Raw genomic sequence first — 22,809 nt, 5'->3', positions numbered from 1 at the left:
AAAAATCTAAGCTTTAGAGCTCTTTGTTTAGAGCTGTACTCAGAAAGGAAGAAATGTTATCAGATCAGAAGGCAGTGTCCTGCAAATAACCAAGGGGCGAGAATGATTAACCTTGTCTGAATTCGATTTCTTCTTTCTGAGTACAGCTCTAAACAAAGAGCTCTAAAGCTTAGATTTTTTTGTTAGTTGGTTTTCCATAATGGCATTATTGTTGGAATGAGGATAGTAAATTTTCCCAGAAACTCTACAGAATGAGGATTCCCAGTCATATTAAAACATTAGTGTGCTCGTTAATATTAGTTTACTTTAAAAAATCAGCCACTTTGGGAGTGTGTGTGTGTGTATTTACTAGACACACTGTGGAATCATTAACGTTGTCCACGAGCAGGCCTTGGCTAAGTCATGTCCACTGGCAGGTACAGGCAGAAAGCACAAAGCCGTGCTCACCCAGATAGCAAATACCAGTCTGTCGTTTGCTACACTGAATTTCATACAAAGAGGAGCCGTTTCTTTTGAACAAATGAACGTTCTTTTTTAAAGCCATTACTTTCTGAGGAGAGTCTTACTCTTCAGCATCACAAATGCAGAAAATGCAAAAAGAATAGCTTGACTAAATATTGACCCAAAGGCATTTCCTCAAAACAAAACAGAACAAGGAAATCTCTCTAGTTAATGCCTTCTCAAATTGTTTGCTTTGGGTGATGGTAATATATCCAGAGATCAATGAAGGGTTGAAAGTCTATTTGTTTAAGCGGTTTATCCTTCAGTGAGTAGAGAGTTTCAGAGTCGTTAAACTCAGAAGAGAATGTGAAAGCTGTCCGGAGGCTGTACGTTTTGAGGCTGGTGTTAGTGCTGATGGCGGGCCTTCCCGCTGTTGGCAGCGTCTGGCTCTGGCTTCTTTCTCTCCTCCTCTTCTGGAGAGTTCTGTGCTGGATTATACAGGAAGAAAGGGGCTAAGATCATGAAACTGTAGGCACAGAGGAGAACGGGGGTGCAGCCGTTATTCCTGTCCCTATGGAAGGTGCCACTCCAACCCCACCCCAAGAACCACAGGAAAAGTAGTCCAGGAAGTAGACTAACGGTCTTCTAACATGGTGGCAAGATAGAGGAGTGGGCCTTGACCAGGACCATGTATTTCTTGATCTCATGGACTTGCCAGAATTCCACATACTTTTTCTCAAATTTGCAAACGAAAACCCCTCGCCCTGATGATCGCAGAGGAAGTTGGAGCCTTTCTCTTTCTCCAAATATGGCACAGGCATGTGCAGTAAGCCTGAGGTGACTGCCATCTAAGTGTTTCCACCAGAAAGACAAGTCTGGAACATGCGCTTCCCGTGAGCTGTGAATAAAGCTGTCACCTCAGGAGACGATGAAGAAATAGCATTTTATTTCTTTACAAATTGATAGCCAAGACAACAAATCACTCCATAGAAAAATTGAAAACAAGATACATTGTGGTGACCTTCGTAACAGATGGAGTAGTTAGTACGATCGTGAGAAGTCCCTGCTGGCATGTCAGGTTGCAGCATTTTGTCAGACTTGATGAACGAAAAAGAAAGTCCAACTTTATTAATGGGACCGCTAACAAAGGTGCCTTGCCCTTAGACTCAAATTGTTTCTGTGAATAGCCAGAGGGATGAGCTTAGAGCCAGGTGTCCCCTGAGTTTAGCCACCTTTGCGGAATACATGACATAATTCACAGGCTGTTTGTTTGGGGATTTATTTATTTGGATCCAAGAGTACCCAACAGCCTTTCTACCTTCATAACTTCAACCTAGATCCGGGTTGTCACCTGTAATATCTTAAAGCTGCTGTTGTGTGACGATGACTGTGGCTGTATCATTGGATGTCTCCTTAAACTCTCCCAAGGACACTTGCTGAGTCCCGCATCAGCCGTGGATGTCACGGTGCGCATGCCCACCCGCCCGTCATCCCCTCTACTCAACCCAGGCTGGTCCTCCAGCCCCAGGAAAGGGGAAGAGTACCAGTTGCCCTTCAAAAACCAGCTTTAGCCCAGTGTTCTAGTTGCTTCCCCTGATGCGGCTGTCTCTTCAGAGCTGTGAGAACACACAACTCATTTTTTGAAACTATATAGAAGTTTTTCCTGTGAGGGGCATTATGAATAGGTAGGTAGGTAGACAGAAGAACAGACTGAGACAGATTGAAACCTTGGGATAACTGTTGTTTCTGGCCCCCGTGGCCCTGGGCAATCCCCTTATCCTCTCTGTGCTTCCATTTTCTCATCTTTGTTTGAAGGCAGGAGAATTTCCTTTCCTTCCCCTTCTTAAGTCCTAAGGATGCTTTGAAGACAAATGAGAAAATGCAGCTGGTTCCCCGGGAATGGAAGCCAATAAGAAGCACAGAAGAGAGATCGGAGCCCTCTTGCGGGTCCTGATAGCGAGAAAGAAAGTAAATGGGTTAGTGATATTGCAGTCCTGGGCTTACTACCCGGGAGCTCCTGCCTGCATGGGCCAGCTTCTCCTATGGCTGGACTGGCCTCATGGGTGTGAGTGGGTCCCAGCCAGCTGAGCTAAACAGTTGGTCACCTCTTGGCAGTCATGTGGCCTGTGTGTGTCCAACAGAATCCTCTCCCTCAGTTTTTCCCTTTGCAGAGACAGGCAGTTTGACCTCTGGTTATCGATGAAAACAGCCAGACCATAGACAAAGGCTCCTCATAAGAGGTCCTCATAACTATCCCACTGTGTTATTACATGCGAGGCTATTCCTAGTTTCACAAGCTGTGGAAGAATTTCCGACCTCTAAGATACACTGAGAATTGACAAACAGGAAAGGAGCAACACAGCTGGGGAAGATGCTGACCAAGAAAAGCTAGTTTTCACAGCACACACAAAAACCAATCCGCATTTTGCATTCTAAGTATTTCAGTAACTAGTAGACTTTGGGAACTGGGATTTACTTGTCAAACGGTCTATCAGTGTATACCATATTAACTTTAGCTGAGCTTATCAGTTTTGGGAAACTACGCTGATATGGCCTGAAGCTAAGCATTTCAGAAGCTAGAGCAGCGATGAGAATAGTTTCAGAGCCAGGGGATAAGTTTAAAAGTGAAATGTGAGATCTTTTCATGAATTGTGACCAAATAAAAGAAGATATCCTAGGTGTGATACACGAATACCATGGACATATAAAGTCATTTGCTTCTGCTTCTTTCTAGAACTAATTTTGCAATGTAAGGGAGGCACTATTTTAGAAACAACTAAAACCAGTCAAATTCTGCAAATAATTAATCTTCCTCTACTCGTGGAAAGAAGGCACTAAATACGGTGCCTTCTGAGGAAATTGCAATGAAAAGTCAATGAAACGCCCCAAGTTTTCTTTGTTGTAGATATATCGCTAACCGCCTGCTAAATGAGTAGTTGTATGTTGAACATTTCTGTGCCTACGAAGATCAAAAGACAGTACTTGAAGTGAAGTTAAATACACTTCTAAACTAAGGAAGCTCTCTACCTGGATGTAGCCAAGAAGGAGCCACCATCCCTCACGGACTGACCAGGAGGCTCAGCTCCTGGGTCCTATGCAGCCTGCCAGTCACTCATCAGAAGCGAGAGATGTCTAGACTGTGCTCAAGAGCGTGCAGCTCATCCTAGACCCTCAGGAAAACAGTCCAGACTAAATGAAATCATGCTGTGCTTAAGCAAGGAGTTGATCAGTGTAAACACAGTTGTCCGCCTATCACTAATTCAGACCCGCCCCTTACCTTGAGAACCATAACAAGGCATGTCACACGTTTAATTTGGCCATTGGGGATTCTTGTAGCTAAATGCACATGCCAGTTTCCGTATGAAATATCACCAAGTGCCTGAGGCACGGGACCCGTTTATATGAATCCTTTCATGATATCTATGGCAAATATTCCTTTCTCTAACCACTTTTATCTCCCAGCTTGCACACTCATTTCTCAATCACTGTGTCTCACAGAGGCACTAATTAGTGATTGGTCCCCACCCCGCTCCCATTACATTTTGAACTTAACAAGTCTGGAATTTTGTCAAATATATCAAAATGCTTTTTCTCCTTCACATTCTCTTAAGGTGATTTTTGACCTGAAACATGTAGTGATAGCCCTCATTTAGTAAAAGGAAATCACATTGGGAAGGAACATCCAAGCCAAAGACATAGAAGGAAGGGGAAGTCCTTTTGATGTGTGTTTCCTTTTCAATTTTAAAGTTGTCTTTACTGCCGCTATAGAAGTCATTTTGCCATGTGAGGGTTTTTGAGCCTGTCATGTAAGGACGTGTAGACCAAGAGAACTTTCTTCTCTTTGTGAGATCATTTAATTCGTATGTTTTTTCTCCTTTTAAATATACCATTCATAAAATTGTTTTTCAGTACACCAAGATATTTTTAATAGCAGAAGTGGAAGTTTCTTACTGGTAGGAAATAAAAAGAGGGGAAATGGGTGAAGTGATGAGAAAGTTGGCAGAGCTTCATAGAAGATGAACTTTTGGGGGGAGATTAGAGCTCTCCTTGATCGTGGCAGGGGGTCCCCAGGGTGAGAGCCCATAAGTCAGATGCCCACGAGTGGTCGTGTGTGCATTTGGAGCACATTGACGAGCCACCCAATACGCAGGTGTGTCCCTCCTTTCAGAAAATCATGTAGACAAAAATCCAAAAGTAGAAGCCCAATAATTTAGTAGTAATTTTAATTATAAAATGCATCCTTATTTATTAGAACTTACCGTTCAGTTCCTTTAAAGAGCAGACACTTTTAAAACATGATTCAACTCAGGAAAAAAAAAAAAGAGAGAGAGAGAGAAAAGCATCTGTTTTTGAACACCTTTTTGGAAGGCCATCTATAAGAATCAGCACATTCTGCTCTTACTGACATTTCAACCAGACTAGGCCATGGAACATTTGCTCAGGGCTAATTGCAACTGTCTAGATCCATAATGAAGCCTTTCCTGGATGACCTTTATGAATTGTGGTAAGTAAAGCTCCCCTCTGAGCAACAGGCTCTTCAATAAACTTGTACCTTGGGAAGATGGGTTTTTAGAAGCCTGTTGTCCGTGCGTTGATGGTGTTCTATTCTAGACAGCAACCTTTAGTTACATGCTGACAGCAAGTCGTGCCCTTTGTGATTTCAGGTTCTTGCCACTGTGGAAAGTGCATTTGCTCTGCGGAAGAGTGGTATATTTCCGGAGAACTCTGTGACTGTGATGACAGGGACTGTGACAAGCACGACGGCCTCGTTTGCACAGGTGTGGTATGACCTGTTCTGCTCGCCCCGCTCGCCCCGCTCGGGGGAAAGACCAACAGCGCCCGCCCCGTGGTGCCGCCCATGGCCGTGTGGTCGGGGCTGCTTCCCGATTATCGAGTCCTGAGAACTGCTTATAAAACATGTGCTTAAACAAGCTCCAGGGGAAAGAGAGATGGAGGCAAAGCCCAGCTGGCATGAAACAGGGTGGGCACTACTGGGTGGATACTGCCTAGCTGGTGGCACCCAGTGGATGCCAGCAATCATTTGAAAGATCAGATTTCCCATAGCTGTTTAATGAGATCATAATAAGGTGGCTGCAGAGGATGAGTGGGATGGCTTCGACTATGAGCGGCTGTGGTTGATAAGAACATTTTTTAACTTGGTGCATTTCGGTCATGATGGTGATCCCCCGTGTATTTTCTTGCAGGGAATGGAATCTGTAATTGCGGCAACTGTGAGTGCTGGGATGGATGGAACGGAAATGCATGTGAAATCTGGCTTGGCACAGAGTATCCTTAACAGTTACATAGGAGAGGACTGGAGTCTTTCCTTTTCCATTAGAACAATATAAATGCAAAGGCAACCCTATATAATCACCACTAGGACAGGTCAAAGAGACTATTGTATGTTTTTCTGTTTCTGAATGCCTGCATGAAGTCTGGGTCCCTATTAAAAAATGAATTAAGCAAAGTCTGATGTAAATAACGCCAGAAAGAATGTCTCTTCCAGAATTTACATCAGTGGTTCTCAACAAGGGTGACTTTGCCATCCGGAAAACACTTGGCAATGTGTACAGTTTCAATCGTCACACTGGGTGGGATGGGAGGGCGTGCTACAGGCCTCTAATGGGTAGAGGCCAGGGATGCTGCTTAAACATCCTACGGTGCCCAGGACGGCCCCCACGACAAAAAGTTAGCGGACTCCAATCGTTAATAGCGCCAGAGTTGAGAAGCGTTGAATTACATGGTCCTTAGACATGCATATCCCTCACAAGAAAGACCCCATGAGAATCTAAGGAAATACCCTCACATAAATCCATCGATCATATTTTTTTGCAGGAATCCCTGTCACTCAGCATTTCTCTGTGGGGACAATAAAGACAGGCACACATAAGGGAAAATGTCGGGGGGCGGGGGAGGTGGGGGGCAGAGGGCGGATCACCAGTGCTTTTTAAAGAAAAAGACTGGTCAGTTTTAGCCAGTAAGTCATTCGTCTGATCTCACTTTAAACTCACAAAAGAAGATTCTCTCAGGAAGGAAGTACGAAAAATGTACAGTTTGACATTTTTAATAGTTACGTAAGTTGCTTACAATCTGCGTCAATATATATTTGCCTACTGCTGATTAACAACAACACAAAATGAATTGGTATTCAGGGGCACCTTACGTTCCTAGATCCCTTTTTAAACTGGGCAGGGGTAGGAGTACAAGCTCTTTGATTTTTCACTATTTAAATTATTCCATGGTAACTTGCCTTTTAAAAAGACAATATCTAATTGGACCTGCGATGGGCCTGAAATATGCATTCATTTCCCTTAAAAGACTCTTATTTCTAAGGACACATTATTTACTGCAAAAGTAGGGTCATGCCAGGAAGTCAAGAAGAGGTACTGTGATCAAATGACGCCAGTCTCAAAGCTCAAGGGGTTAAAAAAAAATCTAGAAATGTGTTAAGTAGAAATTACAAATATTCACTCAGCGATAGGAACAAAATGTTTATTTTCTTAATGGTGAAATTTTGCTCTGTATGAAATTCACATTGAATTATGAAAATGTACAATAATTAGGACTTCCCTTACATATTTACAGTTAAATCTACTTACACACATTAGTTTAGGCAACCGTTAATTATTTGGAGCTAAAAAAACCCATTTTTTTTCTAAATGCGAATTATATTTTGTAAAATCCTAGAATAATGTAACAAAACCATTTTTTCCGCATTGTTTAAGATGAAAATTTTTACTTGGAAATTTTACTTAATGATGTAAATATTCTAGAGTCATGGCTTGGACTTTATAAGTCAAGTCACCAAAAATAAGGAAAATATGCATCTGCCGAGTTACTTAAAAATTTAATATTGAAAATTATTTAGGAGAAAGTTTATCTGATGCCGACTTTTATAGTACTAATAGTGTTCTCATACTTTAATCGATTTATAAAATTGTTATCTCTATCCTGAGATTATGGAGTGCAACCGTATTAGTTGTATCTCTATTGTTGAGTATGTCCGTTGATATATCGGTTTTGTAAAATGAGGGAAATAGAAGCAGTTGAGAAATAATATAGAGTATATTCTTTCCTCCTCTCTATCTAATTGTTTTAAGCCTCAAACCAACCTGTTGTAATTGTTCAGCAGCACTTTTGATGACTCGATGATGCACCATCATCAGAATTCCCTTCATTATCTAGAAGCCATCGTATACAAACGACCTTCAGCTTCCCCTCCTGCAGAACTCTGCTTTCTATAAAGGACCAGAGTAAATATTTTAGACTTTGTGGGCCACATACATCTCTGTTGGATCTTCTCTGTTTGTTTTTAATACTTTAGAACTATAAAAGGGAAAACAGAAAGCAAACTCGTTCGGAGCTCATGGGCATTTTTACAAAAACAGACTGTGCTCGATTTGGCTCCCAGCCTTCCGGCAGCATTTTGCCAACCTGAGCTCTCCTGAAGCTGCCCTTAATTTCCTTTGTCTTATCCTGGAATCCTGGGTGTGTCTTATTTTTCTTGCGGTTCTCTACGTTTGTTATCCCTTTTGTTAACAACTACAAAGAAAGGGCTTCTCTTTTTATATTTTCATATAAGAAAAGTGTCCTCAGCATTTACTTTTTTTAGGGAAAAGTTTCGAGACAGAGAAATTATACTAGAAAGTTCGCAATGTGATTTATTCAAATTTTTTGACAAGGCTGAAAATATATGACAGTCAGTTCTCTCCTGGGTTGATTTAGCCACAAGTTATTGAACTGAAACTGAGTTATAGAATAAGTCACCTGGTACCTAATCGCTAATGAATATTTTTCTTTTAAAACAGAAATAGTTTCTTTTTACTTCTGTCTGCTATAATATTTCGTATGCGTGTATATGAATTTGACTGTAGCAAGGCAATCTTCAATAGACCTATTAAGAAGTTATTTAATTTACATGTTTAAGTTGGAAAAAATAAAATACAGTTACATGTAAAGAGGTAAATCCTACCCTTCTTTGATGTGATTTTGTATTTTAACTTTTAATTCTGTTACTGAGGTAAAAAACTCCCTCTTTCAAAAAAAGGCAGGGCAGGAACAGACTTGTAGTAGGGGAAGGGTAAATGTGCGAAGCTCATCGGCTTGTTCGAGTTCGTGTGAAGTTATGGGGAGATTAACGTCAGTTGGGAAGGATGCGACATGTCTGCTGCTGGTGTTGGCCCTCACCCTGCTTGTTGGCACACCGTTACTGAGGAATTCTTCCACAAGGACTTTTCAGTAAAATTCAGCTAAGGTCCTAAGACCCAGGAGGCTAATAATTATACCCCATTTTCTCCCGGGACCCCTTGAGCTCATCTAGATTCCTGCAGCACCTTGAAAGGAATGGCCTCCACCACTTCAAATGCAAACACAATCTTTGCCAGCAAACATCAGGATCAGACAGAATGATAACTGAGAAAAAAAAACAAAACAGATCACCACTCAGCCTTTGCTTACAGACTCACTATCAATCTCTGAAGCCCTACCCAGTATCCAAGAGTCAATAGGCCTTATGTGCCCCCTTGTAAGCTAAGAAACTTAAGCTAGGAAATGTATTTTACTCCAAAGTAACACCGTTTGCGTCTGGATGTTGGTATGTCTGTGTTTAGCCAATTGCTTTCCCTGGAAATAGTCTTGTTCTTAAATACAATCGAAAATAGTTTTCAATTATTTTATTTCCTCCTAAAATGGATTTCTTAGTCAATCTGGTCTCTCCTTCAAACATTAGTTCTCCCTATAATATTAGGAATAAAACCTTAAATGAAGTGATACATGTCTAACTTAAGGAACAAGAAGTTGTTGTTGTTGTTTTGTTTTCTAAAAGAAAACCAAATCTAACATTGGTCATCTCGAAAACATCTGACTGTTTTAGTGCTTTAGGCATTAAGTGAGCAACTGGCCCGGTGTGTTAAAAATACTCACTCTGCTTACTCTCCGAGAGGTAAATAATTAGAAGGACTGCAGCAGGAGTCTTGTTGGCCCATTTGTGGAGCTCCTAAAGCTATCTCCTATCCCCAAACACTCAGGGCAGGCAAATGTTTAGGGCAAGAATCCCTAAATTCTGCAGGATTTGTAACGAAATCTTGCTCAGTACCATTTTACTCTTTACATAGGGTGCACCATCTGCATCTCTTCCATAATTTTTCCAAGTAAAGTTGTAGCCAAATATTTTAGAAAGCAAACTTAAAAGAAAATAAAAGTGGTGTCCCCTGGAATATCAAAACAACGAACGTTCCCAAGGGTTGCAGAGGGGTGGGTGAAGCAATCAGCTACCGTAACAGAGCAGTAGAAGTAATCCTCCTCTACCAGATACGCATGCAAAAGGAATGTAACATTAGAGAGACTCGATGCAACTGACAAATGTACATGGAGGTACAAAACACACGGTCTGTAGATACAAATGAATTCCATCAGATTTACTATACAGAACATCAATGATGACAGATTGCACTTGCTTAACAACAGCAAACTTAATTTTTGAGGGGAAAAAATGGTGGCATCTTATCCCAGAAAAATAGCAAGAGAGGTATCATCAAAGAGCTAAAATTTTCTTTGGCATGGTCAAGGGGAACATTGAGTGTACCAACTTATTTACATGACATTTCTATATTCGTGGGTGAAGCAATGCCATTTTGTTACATAAAGTTGTTTGATGTTTTGTAATATGCCTTCATATCAATATTTTATTCAGTATGTTGTATTTGTGAATACAACAAATGGTATTAAACACAGGAACTGTACAATGCAGACAGACTCTTTGTATGTAAATTGAATAGTACATACCAACAGTTCTCGATACACAGGTCTTACTACATGCAGTTCCTCAGTGCTGTCCTCATCCCATGCAACAGGTGAGGCCAGACACGAAGGAAACCGTCTAATTTACAAATAACAAGGACCCGTCGGCAATATGTCTAAACATATATTAGAAGAAAGTATTTGACATCCATTCATAGGGATAAATGCCCTTGGAGACAACTCATATACAAAACAAAACAGAGGTGCACATTGACATAAATCTCAGTCATTTACAAAAATAAATCTTGTCTTAATTTTAACCAATAAATAGGCTTGCGGGGGGAAAAAAAATAGCAAGTAGGGCTGATTACCAAAAACCAATAGGTGGGGTTGTTTGGTGTGTACGTGTGTGTGTGTGTGTGTGTGTGTGTGTGTGTGTGTGTGTGTTGGGGCAAGCAGTGTCTATAAGCCCATCTAATTGGAATGTCAAGTTAAATAATTCGGTTTGCCACAGATTATAGAATACATGTCTTCCCTAAATAATTGGTTCGTGAAATTCATCTAATGGGTTTTAACTCATCCTGTTGAAAACAATAGGCTTTAAAATGGTGTCACAAGAAATCAAGAATGGTTGAAGGAATCATTTTGTTGTATTCGTACTTTAGCATTATTGACAATAAATCTACTCAAACGTTATGCTAACTTTTTCTTTATTAAAATGAAATCCAATATGAAAATGAAGTAAGCATAAACAGTTAAATTTATACTAAATCTTTAATCAGCTAAGCAGGCCAAAATTTTTTAAATGCCGGGCAAGGGCTGTCATGGAGACTTAGGAACGCAGTGGCAAAATAATTTCCCAGGAAATACAGTGCAGATGCAGGGGGGGAAGGGGAGCGGGGGGCGGGGGGGATGGCGACTGGGTCAGCCTTCCTCATGGAAATAATCACAAGAGGCCAGTACATGATCCTGCGTATAGTTTTCTATAAATGAGGTTCAGTTTGGTCTCAGTTAACTCTTCCGAGGAGGAAACATTGAATTTTATTAAGTATACACAGAGTTAACAAATATATTTCCAAACAGTTTCGTATTCCACGTTTTGAAACTCCTTACATCCCATCGTGAACGTTTTGCATGGTTTCTTCCCTGTGCAGTCAACCATTGGTGACCTTTCTTAGCGGTTGTCTTCCCTGCGCTCGGACTTAGGCAAAAGGAAATTAAGAAAAGCAAAATAAAACAAAAGCAGATCAATGGAGTGGACCAAAAACCTGATGTTTGAACGTGTTGGTTTGCCTTGAATTTTATCCAGAAGAATTCAACAGACTGCATTCTGAGCTCATGGCAAGGCACCTCACCCCAGCCGCTGGGCTATCGGGGCCCCGAGAAGCTGAGTTACAGGTATGGAGTGGTGAGATACACAGTACCTGACTCAGCATGCTGAGCTAAAAAAAATAGTTGTTCCTAATATGTCCAGTTTAAAAACTTGTCATTAAACACCAAAAATATTAAAGTCTAATTTAATAACTAACGTTTGCATTGCTGCTGCAGAAAAGAACACAACAGCCGCCTTGCCCATGCTCTGCTGAGTATGAGTGGAACGCAGCCAAACCCGGGGATGGCATTCAGTTCAGGTCATTAAAAACCGGTAGGATTATATCGGAAATGGATTTAGGTAGCGCAATTCTTGTAGGTTGTAATTATTGAATTTTCTTTTTCTTTTTTCCAAATAATGAGGATCAGTAGATGAAAAATGAACCTTAATCAGGCCTACAAGGCCTACAGAGTTCTTTGGACCCACTTTCTCAAAAACCAGTGGGTCTTGCTCGCTGGGCAAGGCAAATGTTACCATTACCAGTAAGCTTGTGATATGTATAAAACACACACACACACAAAGAAACTATAGGGGGAAGGTCAAACACATACGGTAGAGAGCTTCCCCCCCGGACTGTGTTTGACCCATTTCTCACCCCGGCAACGCCGACCTCAAGAACACAGTATCTGTACTGGATAGAGCGTATATGTGTGTTTAATCGATAGTGGGAACCGGAGACAACACTCTTAATCTTTATAGATGCAATTTGTAATAATAGGTTTAGAAGGCTTCCTGATTCCTTGATGGCTCTCCGAACTAGGCCAACTGCCACATTTAAGATTTAGAGGAGTACAATCTCTGCAAAAGGTCACAGACAGCGGAGCGAGCAGCCCTGTAAAAACGGGGAGAAGAGAAATCCATTAATAGCACAGGTTTACAGCGTCTAACTAGAAATTACTCAATAGTATTGGTGTGCTACAAAATTGAACTGAAACACATGGATTTCGCTGGAACAGGACTCGAAAAGGATTATGGGTAGCTGTCAGCAGGCAAGGTATCGAGTGTACTTGTGAAGTGTGTCATTCACATGAAGTGTCACGGTCACAGAAAAGATATTAAAAAGGCATTCCATATCTGGTAGGGCATTCCATGGTCTGAGTTTAGCTGGTTGTCCAGGTGTCTTCTTGTTCTGGGGGCGCGACAGGTGGAGATTTATCCGCTCGCAACCAAGAAGTTCGAGACAGCCGAGAGCAAGCCTCGGCTTGCTTCCAGCCGCTCCTCAGCCACGGGCGCAGGAATGTCTGGCAAGGATAAATCACTCCACTGTGCTCAGGACGAGAAAGTCACAACACCTGTGAGGATCTGGCTATGTCGTCTTACTTTTGTTGACTGGTTTGCCGCCATTCATTATTGCCGACGCGCTTGTGCTTTTACTCGGCGTCACCCCGGCCTTCGGGACCGTTTCTCCGACGTCATGCAAAGAGGGTTCTCGGTACATGGCAACTGGTGACAGGCGGGAGGGCATGAAGGAAGGAGGGAAGGAGACATGACCTGGTTAGGTTCGAGCGTGGCCAGGCCCCCCCGCGCAGCAGAGGGAACTGCTGTGTTGAAGCCGTCATTCCCCTCCCCGGCCCCGGGCAGCAATGACTTCCTTCGCATTCTCTGGTTTATAGAACTAAAATATGGACATGGGTGCGCTGGGTTTTTGTCTAGGAGAGGAGGTGTAAATAGGAGCTGTGGCCTCTTTGTGCGCCTTACGTCTGAGGCGCATGCGCGCGCGCACACAGCGTGGGGGACGGGCGAGCACTTAACCTACTTCGCTTTGCACAACTAGGAAAACGCAGACTTCCCTTCCAGGGCACGCCCATGTCAACTCCTGAACCCCCTCGTTCCCATTCATCTTTTCGAGGCCAGGTACATACACCCTAGATCATTACATTATTTTTCTCTCAAGTGGTTCAAAAGCAACACAATCACTCTAGTGTCAACTTCAAAGCTATCCCCAAGCAATGACCAGGATCTCACTTTCCTGAAGCCGGGGCCTTCTGGAGATCAGCCTTTAGATTTCCTCTCCCTCCATCGTGGAAACTGAAGGCACGGGGGGGGGGAGGGGGGGGGCGGGGCTTTTTTTTTTTTTATGCCTCGTGTTCTGATAGCTTGTTAAAAATAAGGCAGAAGCACAGAGTGGCAAGAGGGCAAGTGGGAGCCATGTGCAAGTGAGCACGGAGGAGTTGCTTGAGGGGTATCCAGTGGCGCAGTTAATCACAACAGTTCATGTGGCCTTTTGGCAACTGACTCTGGGGAATCCTGTGCTAGGACATGTAAGACTGACCTGGGGGAAATGAGCCGAGTTAGAATCATCTGCCATCAGAAATACTGGTGAGTTAGAGCTGTCTAACCTGCTGTTTAGGCTTTGGAGAGTGTTTTGTTTATACGATATTTCATGAAGAGACTCACTCTGTCTCTTCATGGTCGGTGGGGTGGACTATCATAGTGGTAGATCTATAGGCTCTTGGATCAATGCACCATGTGGGTTCTCAGCAGCACACAGCTCTGAAAGCGCACATGTATACCAGACCTGCATGAGATGAGTCGGCAAGGTACTAAAAGGGATTAATCCATATCCCTGAAGCGCTTTCCAGTCTCTCACTCCCGCTACTAATTCAATTAGGAGACAATGGCGTCAGAGCATTAACCTTGACTGTCCATGCGGTGAAGTTGTGTAAGAGATATGAATGCCCCAGAGCATCAGTGATTAAATCAAGTACCTAATTTGCCCTAACGTTGCCAATCATATAATTTACATCCTGTATGGGCTTTGAAAGTTTGAAATTAATCTTCCTCTATAAATTACACTATGTGATAACCTCCGTCATTATAATACCCCCTTAATTATTTTTAGGGTACTTCTGTCTGTTAATTATTTGAAAATACTGTTTCTCTCTGCCTCTGAAGTCCATGAACGCACAACGCACACATACACACAACTGTTCAGTGTATGATTCAAATACCAAGTGGTATTATTACACCCAACATCTCAGTCTTAGATATTTCCTGCTAGGTATATAAAAATAGCTGGTCTCCAGCTTTTGCCTCAGTTAAGAGACATAAAGGCCCTTTTGGTTTTCATTATGTTTATGCAGCTAGAAGATAAGGTTTTAGAATTTAGTTAGTTCATATCTGTTCATATTCAAAACAAAAGTTAACGCAAAGAGACGAAGCAAGGTGGCAAATAAACAAGATTTATGGACTTAGTTTTCAAATGTTTCACTTGCATTTGAATATTGGTGAGTCTGATGGTCTCGATTCATGTAAAACAGTAAGGCCAAATCGCAGAGGTGTTACTTTGGAAGGACAGTAAAACCCTCTCATTTCTTATTTCTACTCTAATTCTACTCTGATGATCTATCATATAATGAGAATAATTCACTCATATTTCAGACTCTGGTATAATTTTTCCTTTCCTAGACAGGCCCTTGTGGCTAATTGTTTAGGTTTCAATGACTTGTTCTATAGGCAAATTTAGTTATGGGGATAGTAAGCCATCATTGTTGAAATTATAAAGATGGTATTAACCAACAAGAGTGGTTTTCCAAACATAGGCAAACTGAAAGCTGAATTATACATCCACAAATAATTAATAATTAACTTTTAATATTTAGAATTATCTTATTCCTATAGAGAAGATGGATTATAAAACCAATATACATTTTCTCTTGATGGCTAAACCTTTCCTCTAGGAACAAAAAACAAAAAGAAAATCAAACTAAGTTAGATGAAAGTGTTTATTGAGTTATTGTAGATCTGCTTTTCTGCGAAAGGTAGAAGTATTTGAATAGACAACACTTTTGAAATGCCTCAAGATCAATTTTTTTTTTCTAGTTCTCAAATACTATATAGATAAGGTAAAGGGCACTTCTGGCAGAATCCTTAATGAAAAAGGTGCAGAAGTTTCTGATTAATTAGCAACACTTTATAGTGTGCTCTCTGGGAATCTGATCAAAGTGAACGTGAAAGCTTCATTGTTTACAGGTGAATATAGAAGAAGGCAGGGCCACAGCCGAGTTTACTAAACAAGTGTACAGCTGGAAGGGAGACAGCTGACATCAACAAGCTCTTTAAAGGCCAAGAGATTAACTCTTTATTCTCTCTAATTATAGTAATTCACAAGTATGTGATTATTTTAGCTGGAGACTATCAAAATGGGCAAATACTTATATTCCATAATTTTCAAAACTTAGCTATATGTGTATATATGTGATATATTTTTATATACTCCGTCAATTTGTGTATATATGTATATGTGTGTATATATTATATATCTATAAAATGTATAAACACACACACATGTATATAAAGTGTACAAATCTTAAATTCATAATTTAAGTAGACATTTGTGTGACAACCACCCAGATCAAGATACGGAAAATTTCCAGCATTCTCTGAGGGTTCCTTGTGGCCAATGTAGAGTTAGCAATGGGAAAAATAAACGTGTCACAGACTGAGAGGGATAATGTTCACATAACACTCACCTTCCAATGGCTTGGGTAGAAAATGAGCTGCTGGTTTGGTTTTCTTTACTCTGTTTCCTTTCATGACTTGCCCTTCCTTATTCAATCCCAAAAACCAGGCTCTACCAGATTCCTGTTGTCTGTATAGCATAGATGAGTAGATTACATAATAGTTTTCAAAAACAGATTCTTTAAACTTGCATTCAGGGGTAAAAAGTTCCTGTCGAGAGAAGAGGAAGAAAAGACAGTTAGAGAAAAGAATGGGAGCTTCTCTGAACTTTTTCTTTATTCCTCCAGAAACTTGTCCTCCAGGCTGAAGGAGTCAGCTCTGGGGCAGGGATGACCTGGCCGCACCTCGTCCTGCATGAACTCTTTGTCCGTGTGCTTTTTCCAATATACAATTAATAGAGAAGAATCTGCTACTCCTGGGAATATATGCATAGGCAACAGTATGCATGTCTTTTTGTAGGAAACTAGGAGACCTGAGCAAACTCAGAACAGTCTTGTTGAAACAGAATACAATTCAACCAGAATATAACCAGAAAAAGCACAACAAAGTAGCATCATATATTTACCATAGGCTAAACAAAAATAAAATCTATACTTATGGTATTTGCTCATCTTTTTTCAATATTTCCATAGGAATCATTATATGCTACCCTGATAGTCGCTAGCCGTGCCCTGGATCACTGATATATAGGATGATACGTTTTACCTACAAAGACACAAACCGAAACCTGACACCAAAACCATGAGGATCAGCGGGCGCACAAACTAGCCGCTGGAGCTGAGGCTGGATGTTGTGTTAGGGAGCTGTAGTGACAGGAGCTAGAAATAAAGACCAATTCCAGGCTTTGGAACCCCACTGGAATTCTTGAAGAGAAACATCAGAAGCTGCCCTGACTGCTGTCCACCTGGCGTTTCCGGAGAGGGTAACATGAATTAAGTGCCATGACTCTCAAAGCCACAATCCCCACCGATGGGCAGCACAAAGCTTACTACCTTATGATTATCATTAATGACATAAATATTCATAGGCGACTTTTACAGACTTCTAAACTTTAGCCGACAAAGGCATTTCTGACACACCTATATTAAAAATAATTTAAGGGACACCTGGGTGGCTCAGTCAGTTAAGCTGCTGCCTTCGGGATCCTGGGATCGAGCCCTGTATCGGGCTCCTTGCTCAGTGGGGAGTCTGCTTCTCCCTCTGCCTGCCACCTCCCCTGCTTGTGCGTTCTCTCTCTCTCTGACAAATAAATAAAATCTTTAAAAAATAATAATAATTTAAAAATTCAACCTTCCTAATTATAGACATGGAAGCCACTTATCTTGTCTTTGTGGCTATTTTAAATAGTTCAACACTGTGCTATTTTATATATATGAAATATAGATGCAAAAACAGAGCTTTCTTGTCACTGAGCTTTTAAAAAATACCACTGTACTTGAAAAAAAATTCACCTTAATAGATTTTTATGACTGCAGAAAATAACTTTTCTTTTCAAACGTTATTTTCTGTACACATTCTGAAAAACACATCCTTTAGGGACTAAAAATAAAACTTGTCAGAGTTAAAGTTATGCTAACCATGATAAGGAATGTGACATTATTGCCTGTAGAAAGGTTCTTCCAATATTTCTCATGAGAGTGTGAATTATCAAATGGTGTCTCTTGCAGGATACAATTTATTCAGAGTGCCCCATTACTTACTTTAAATCACTGAAAGCTAATAGTTTTCCCGGGGGAACAGGTTTTGTTATTGGCAGATGCTTCTCATGACAAAGATAAACAGATCCAGTGATTAATTCGATGAGATTAAAAGTAGCCAAAAGATGGGCTTAGACACTCCCAAAGGAACTTACGTAGGCCTTCATTTCTTCTAGATGATGCTAGCTCAGGTTTGAATGAGATCCCATCTAAATAAATGTTCTGGCTTTCCACTAAATCCTATTTTTCCAAATATCACCTCATTACTTCTCTTGCTAATAAACGACAGTCTCGGTTAATCAGGCCATGGCACAGAGGGACAACTAACTAAAGGGTGCATGTTCATGCATTTGTGGTGAGGGAAATAAAGTGGAATGCTATAAAGCTGGTTTGTCCTCAAAAGACTAGTAAGTACAACATATTGTTTGAATGCGCACCTTCCATGACAGATTAGACTTCAGTGTGTCACTTGTCTTTTACTGAGACAGGCCAAGGCATCCATCCGAGTATGTTACTTGAGACGAGTTAAAACTCATCTCAAAACCAGCTGGGAGTGGAGTGGCGAAAAGCTGACTGGATAGACCATGCCATTGGCTGACCTTTACCCAGAGACACCAGGGCCTCTAGCTCTGGAAAAACAGTTCCACAGAGAAGTCAGCCTACTCCCATCTGATCCCCCACTGTCGGGATGCAGGATGACAGCATTACCATCAGCAAATGAGGTATGCAGGGTCTTTTCTCTAAGTTGCATATGAAAGAGAACGAAGAGCCTAGATGAGGAAGAAGTCATTTGTTCTCAGAGTATACCTTAAGGACATCTGACACTAAGTCTTTTTAGATAAAATGTTTGTCTCTGGGGACTCTGAACAAGTCATTCCACATCCTCTTTCTGGGAGCTGGGCCAGTGACTTCACAGATACATGGATAGGAAGGTAGATTAATGTGATAGGGGCTTGGACTCTCTGATAATTACATAGGCTTTCTTACGAGCACGAGGTAGATAGGCAGACATCCCTTCTTGAATAAGCAAGGGAATAATGACATAGCCCGATGAGTATTTTATGGACACACATCTATTGCCAATGCGGAGGCAGGTTCTGAGACATTAGCAACACTCATACACTGACATGTTGAAGCCCAATCTCTTGCAAAATGGACCGGAAAATTGTACAACATGCATATATGTATGTTCACTTTAGTAACTAGCATTAAAATAATTATCAAGAGAGAAATATCACCAGAATTATGACGCATTGTTAAATTGAGTTCTGAACCTCCCAGTAGCCCAGACGGAAACAGAAAGTCCATATGTTCTAAAAATTCTTGAAGAGAGAAAATCTTTTCTTTTTCTCGGGACTAACTTCTAAAAGGTATTTCCTTGCAAGGAAAAAGTGGCATTGAGCGAATGAACAAAACATAACACAGAAACATACGTGTTCTCGATAATAACCATACAGTTAACCCGGTCACAGTTTTGTGTCTGAGTCCCACAGTATGCTTCGGGGGACAGATGGACTGAAAAGTCCCCAGGTGGACACCGTAGCTGATGAGATCCCTGGGGGACATGTGCCCAGCAGGGGTCACAAACTCAATGCCTCTACTGACCAGGTGGACACAAGAGAGAAGCGCCTGCTATGAGGTTACATGTGCCCCCTACTCGGGCTCAGTGTTGAAGAGACAGAATGGTAGAAAAGAAAAACCTTAGATCTTTAGTTAAGTCTGGTTTTCCAAAGGAAATAAGAAAATCAGGTTTCTAGATAAAATTTCCTTTTAATGGTGGCAACTATTTCTTAGTTCTTGTTTTTGTTTTTCGATCGTGTGCAGACCAAGGGTCAGAGATGGGACCCATGAGCCTGAGGTGTGAGACCCCCAACATAGAGAAGCCAAAGTACTAAAGAAAGAAGGAACCCCAGGTGGCTTAGGAACGCAGCCCTAACCAACCGTATGGTTTTGATACATTTGAGTAATACGATGAGAGCACCAGTGAAATGCTCTAAAACCGGCAGTGATAATATGAGAATGCTTATTTAAATTTAAGCTTAAATATAAGCTCTCAGAGACTGCCAAAACGAAATAGATACGGAGTTTGGTGTGTCTTTTCCTCGTCTTGCCTGCCTATATTTAGAACCCCCGATACCACAACAAAATCAACAACAGTTGAGTTCCAGCAGAAGCTTAGGTATTAATTTGCACCACTGCCAGATGAAATCATCCACTCATAGAATAGACAAACAGAACAATTAGACAAAAATTTCATATCTCCCTCTATGTTGTGGTTGTTCTCAATTGAAAGCACCATCTGTGGTGTACTTATCGATCTTAACAGTAGGGGCAGAATCCCTCTTCCGAGGGAAATGCCTTTGTTTAGGAAAATACCCTGATGGGCCATTTGCATGTACAAAGCAAGGCTTCTGGGTTCAGGATGAAAGAAGAGGGTGGAGGGAAGGGAAGGCCCATGTTCCATAATCCATACCAGGAATAGCTATAAACCCAGATAACTCAGGATTAACCATAACCTAAGAACGAGAAGTGACTGTGAGGATCTAAGTCAGTGGTCCAGCAAACTACAGACCAAGGGCCAGATATAGCTGCTTGCCTGTTCTTGCAGCTCACACTCTGAAGTTCAGGGGTGAATTGTCGAGACACAGATGGTCTGGCCTGCAAAGTCTACAGTGTTCGCTGTATGGTGATTTGCCAAAAATTTTTGCCAACTCTGATCTAAGGTACATTTTGAGGACTTCGCAATCCAGGTAAATGGGGAGGGGCTGTTCATCTCATTTCAAATTACTGAAGAGCTAAGTATTCCCAAACTGAACTTGGATTGCACTTATTTTCATGTATACAAATGTAAACCATTTGAATGAGAATTTTCATGAGTTTCGTCCCTGGAAAAACCCATACAGTGTATTATGAGCTGGGGTTTCTGGTAAGGATACACAAGTAGTAGCCTGCAAATTACTTCAGTCCCAGCATCATCTAGGACTAAATGAAAATTTATGTTTTGGTTAATATCTACAAGTTTGCCTACCAACAGCACCACCACCACCTCCATTGTTTCCAAAGGAAAATATAAAAATAGGCATTCCAGGTAAATTTACAGCATTTATTAGAATACATGGCAAATCTAAAATAAATTAAAAAGAGAGGGTAGGGAAATATTCGACATACACTAGCACATAGCACATAATAAACACACAATAAGTAATTGCTGTTAATATTCTATTAACCTCTATATTTCAGAGTCATCAAAAAGCTCAGTCCCCTCCCATCAACATCTCAGTAATGACTCTGACCCTGAACTTTGGAGTATTTCTCCCCAGGCTTAAGCTGAGAGAAAGAGGGAGCCTCAGATTCCAAGTTCTTCCTTGAAGAACAGTAACAAATCATAAAGGTTTCTTGCAAATGTCAAATAAGATAATAGAGGTGCAAAATGATTTGTAAACTATACATTGAGTTGTAAACTCTAGTTATATTGATAGTTATATTTATAAGCTATACATAGAATCGCAAAGTGCAACTCGAACGTTCACTGTTATTATGGACAGTGAAGTAGTGATTTAATTATTCCTTCTAGGTTTCAACACAACAGACACTCCTACATACAGGAATCTCAAAGATCCATTTAACCAGAATTCTCAGTTTTTTTCTTCCTTTTCTACTCTTCAGAGATGTCATCTACTAGAATTTGTAGAATTCTCTGAGGTCAGCAGAGAATTATCCCATTCTCCTTCACCTCTGTAGTTTCAAAATCAATGATATGCTTTAATGATACCGCTCTGATCCTGGCCAGCTCTAAAAAAGAAATATGAAGCACCCTTAAGATTACATATAAGGGAAGCATGTTCTGACCTTTTAGAAGAATTTACAGTCGTGAATTTGGGGACAAAACAGAATTTGTAGTTAACACTCAAAAGCAGACAATTGAGTTAACTAACGTATTTACCTGAAACTCTACATAATCAAATATTCATAATATTAGACTATGACGAATGCCTACAGGAAGAAAAAAAATTAGCCAATTGTTTGTGCGTGTACTTCAAACTAAAGCATAATTACATTTGTGTTTAAGAGACAGCTTTCATTTGATTACAGGACCCAGTGGTTTGAAGTATATTCTCACCAACAAAGAAGTCTCTTGGTACTTATATTTATAGGTCCAGAAGCTGTACTTAAGTAGTTTCTGGAGAAAAAAATTGTAAATGAAGACATTTTCTTTTCCTTTCTTTTTGCTGGAAAGATACTATTTGACATTTAGAGACATTATAAATACAGAGATTTATCTTTAGACATAGTAATTGATATATTTATTAAATATATTTTTAATTTATTATATAATATTGAATAAATATTTTCTTTTTATGACTTATTGACATACTTGTTTAGAATTGTGGCAAGAACACAATTTATTTATTGTAATGATTAAGTATTAAATAATTTAATTATTTTATTTATTTATATAACTGTGTTTTTGTATATTTTCATATATATTATATATACATATATAAAAATCTTTAAATATATACATAAGGAGAATATAGGTATGTCCCTGCTATTCAGGGACTAAATAGCAACTTCACCTGGAATTTGGCAGAGATGCAGAATCTGGGGCCCCATTGCAGACCTACCAAATCAGAATTTGCATTTTAACAAGACTCCGGGTGATCTGTATGCATATTAGAGTTTGGGAAGCATTGGAATACGTTCCTATTACCATTAATAAATTAATAAATGTTCACAGATTTTTAGAAAATATCAAACTGGTATCAATCATAAGCTTGCTACCATTTCTTAACATTAGTATAAAATTTATTAAGGCAAGAAAATGGAAACAAATAAAAATATGAAGTATTTACAGCACATCTTTAATTAAGAAATTTTAAGATTATAAGTAAAAATATGTGCCAACTGGTTCTCTAACGTTAAATCTGTTTTCTCTAGAATATAGACATGGTTAAATTCTGAAAAAAATAATGCTTGTAACATGAACAGATGGTATCAGTGCTTTAAATATTAGCAAAAAACTTATAAAATAAATAGGCTTAAGAAAGTATTGATACAACCATACACCACCCTTACATATCTGTCGGTGCACAACAGTGA

The 22,809-nt window shown here is 40.3% G+C and overlaps 2 protein-coding genes across 6 annotated transcripts in view; one reads left to right on the top strand and one right to left on the bottom strand.

Moving 5' to 3' along the window:
- ITGBL1 (integrin subunit beta like 1) overlaps positions 1-6,031 on the top strand; it is a 201,624-nt gene extending 195,593 nt beyond the window's left edge. For all 3 annotated transcript variants that reach the window (XM_044913134.1, XM_021695983.2, XM_021695982.2), the window contains 2 exons: positions 5,106-5,219; positions 5,646-6,031. In XM_044913134.1, coding sequence (XP_044769069.1) covers positions 5,106-5,219; positions 5,646-5,737 — 206 coding nt within the window. In that variant the 3' untranslated portion in view covers positions 5,738-6,031. The remainder of the gene's footprint in view (positions 1-5,105; positions 5,220-5,645) is intronic.
- Positions 6,032-11,901: 5,870 nt separating this feature from the next.
- Positions 11,902-22,809, bottom strand: part of FGF14 (fibroblast growth factor 14) — a 596,870-nt gene continuing 585,962 nt past the window's right edge. For 2 of the 3 annotated variants that reach the window (XM_021695971.1, XM_021695970.1), the window contains 2 exons: positions 16,024-16,222; positions 12,858-12,994 (listed from right to left, as the gene is read on the bottom strand). In XM_021695971.1, the coding sequence (XP_021551646.1) occupies positions 12,858-12,994; positions 16,024-16,222 (336 nt within the window). Of the gene's footprint in view, positions 12,995-16,023; positions 16,223-22,809 lie in introns of all 3 variants that reach the window. The other variant, XM_021695973.1, reaches the window with a different exon arrangement.

This window comes from Neomonachus schauinslandi, chromosome 3 (assembly GCF_002201575.2).
Source record: "Neomonachus schauinslandi chromosome 3, ASM220157v2, whole genome shotgun sequence".
Lineage (NCBI taxonomy): Eukaryota > Metazoa > Chordata > Mammalia > Carnivora > Phocidae > Neomonachus > Neomonachus schauinslandi.
The sequence above is the reverse complement of the archived record's forward strand: the minus strand, read 5'-3'. Positions and strand labels throughout refer to the sequence as shown.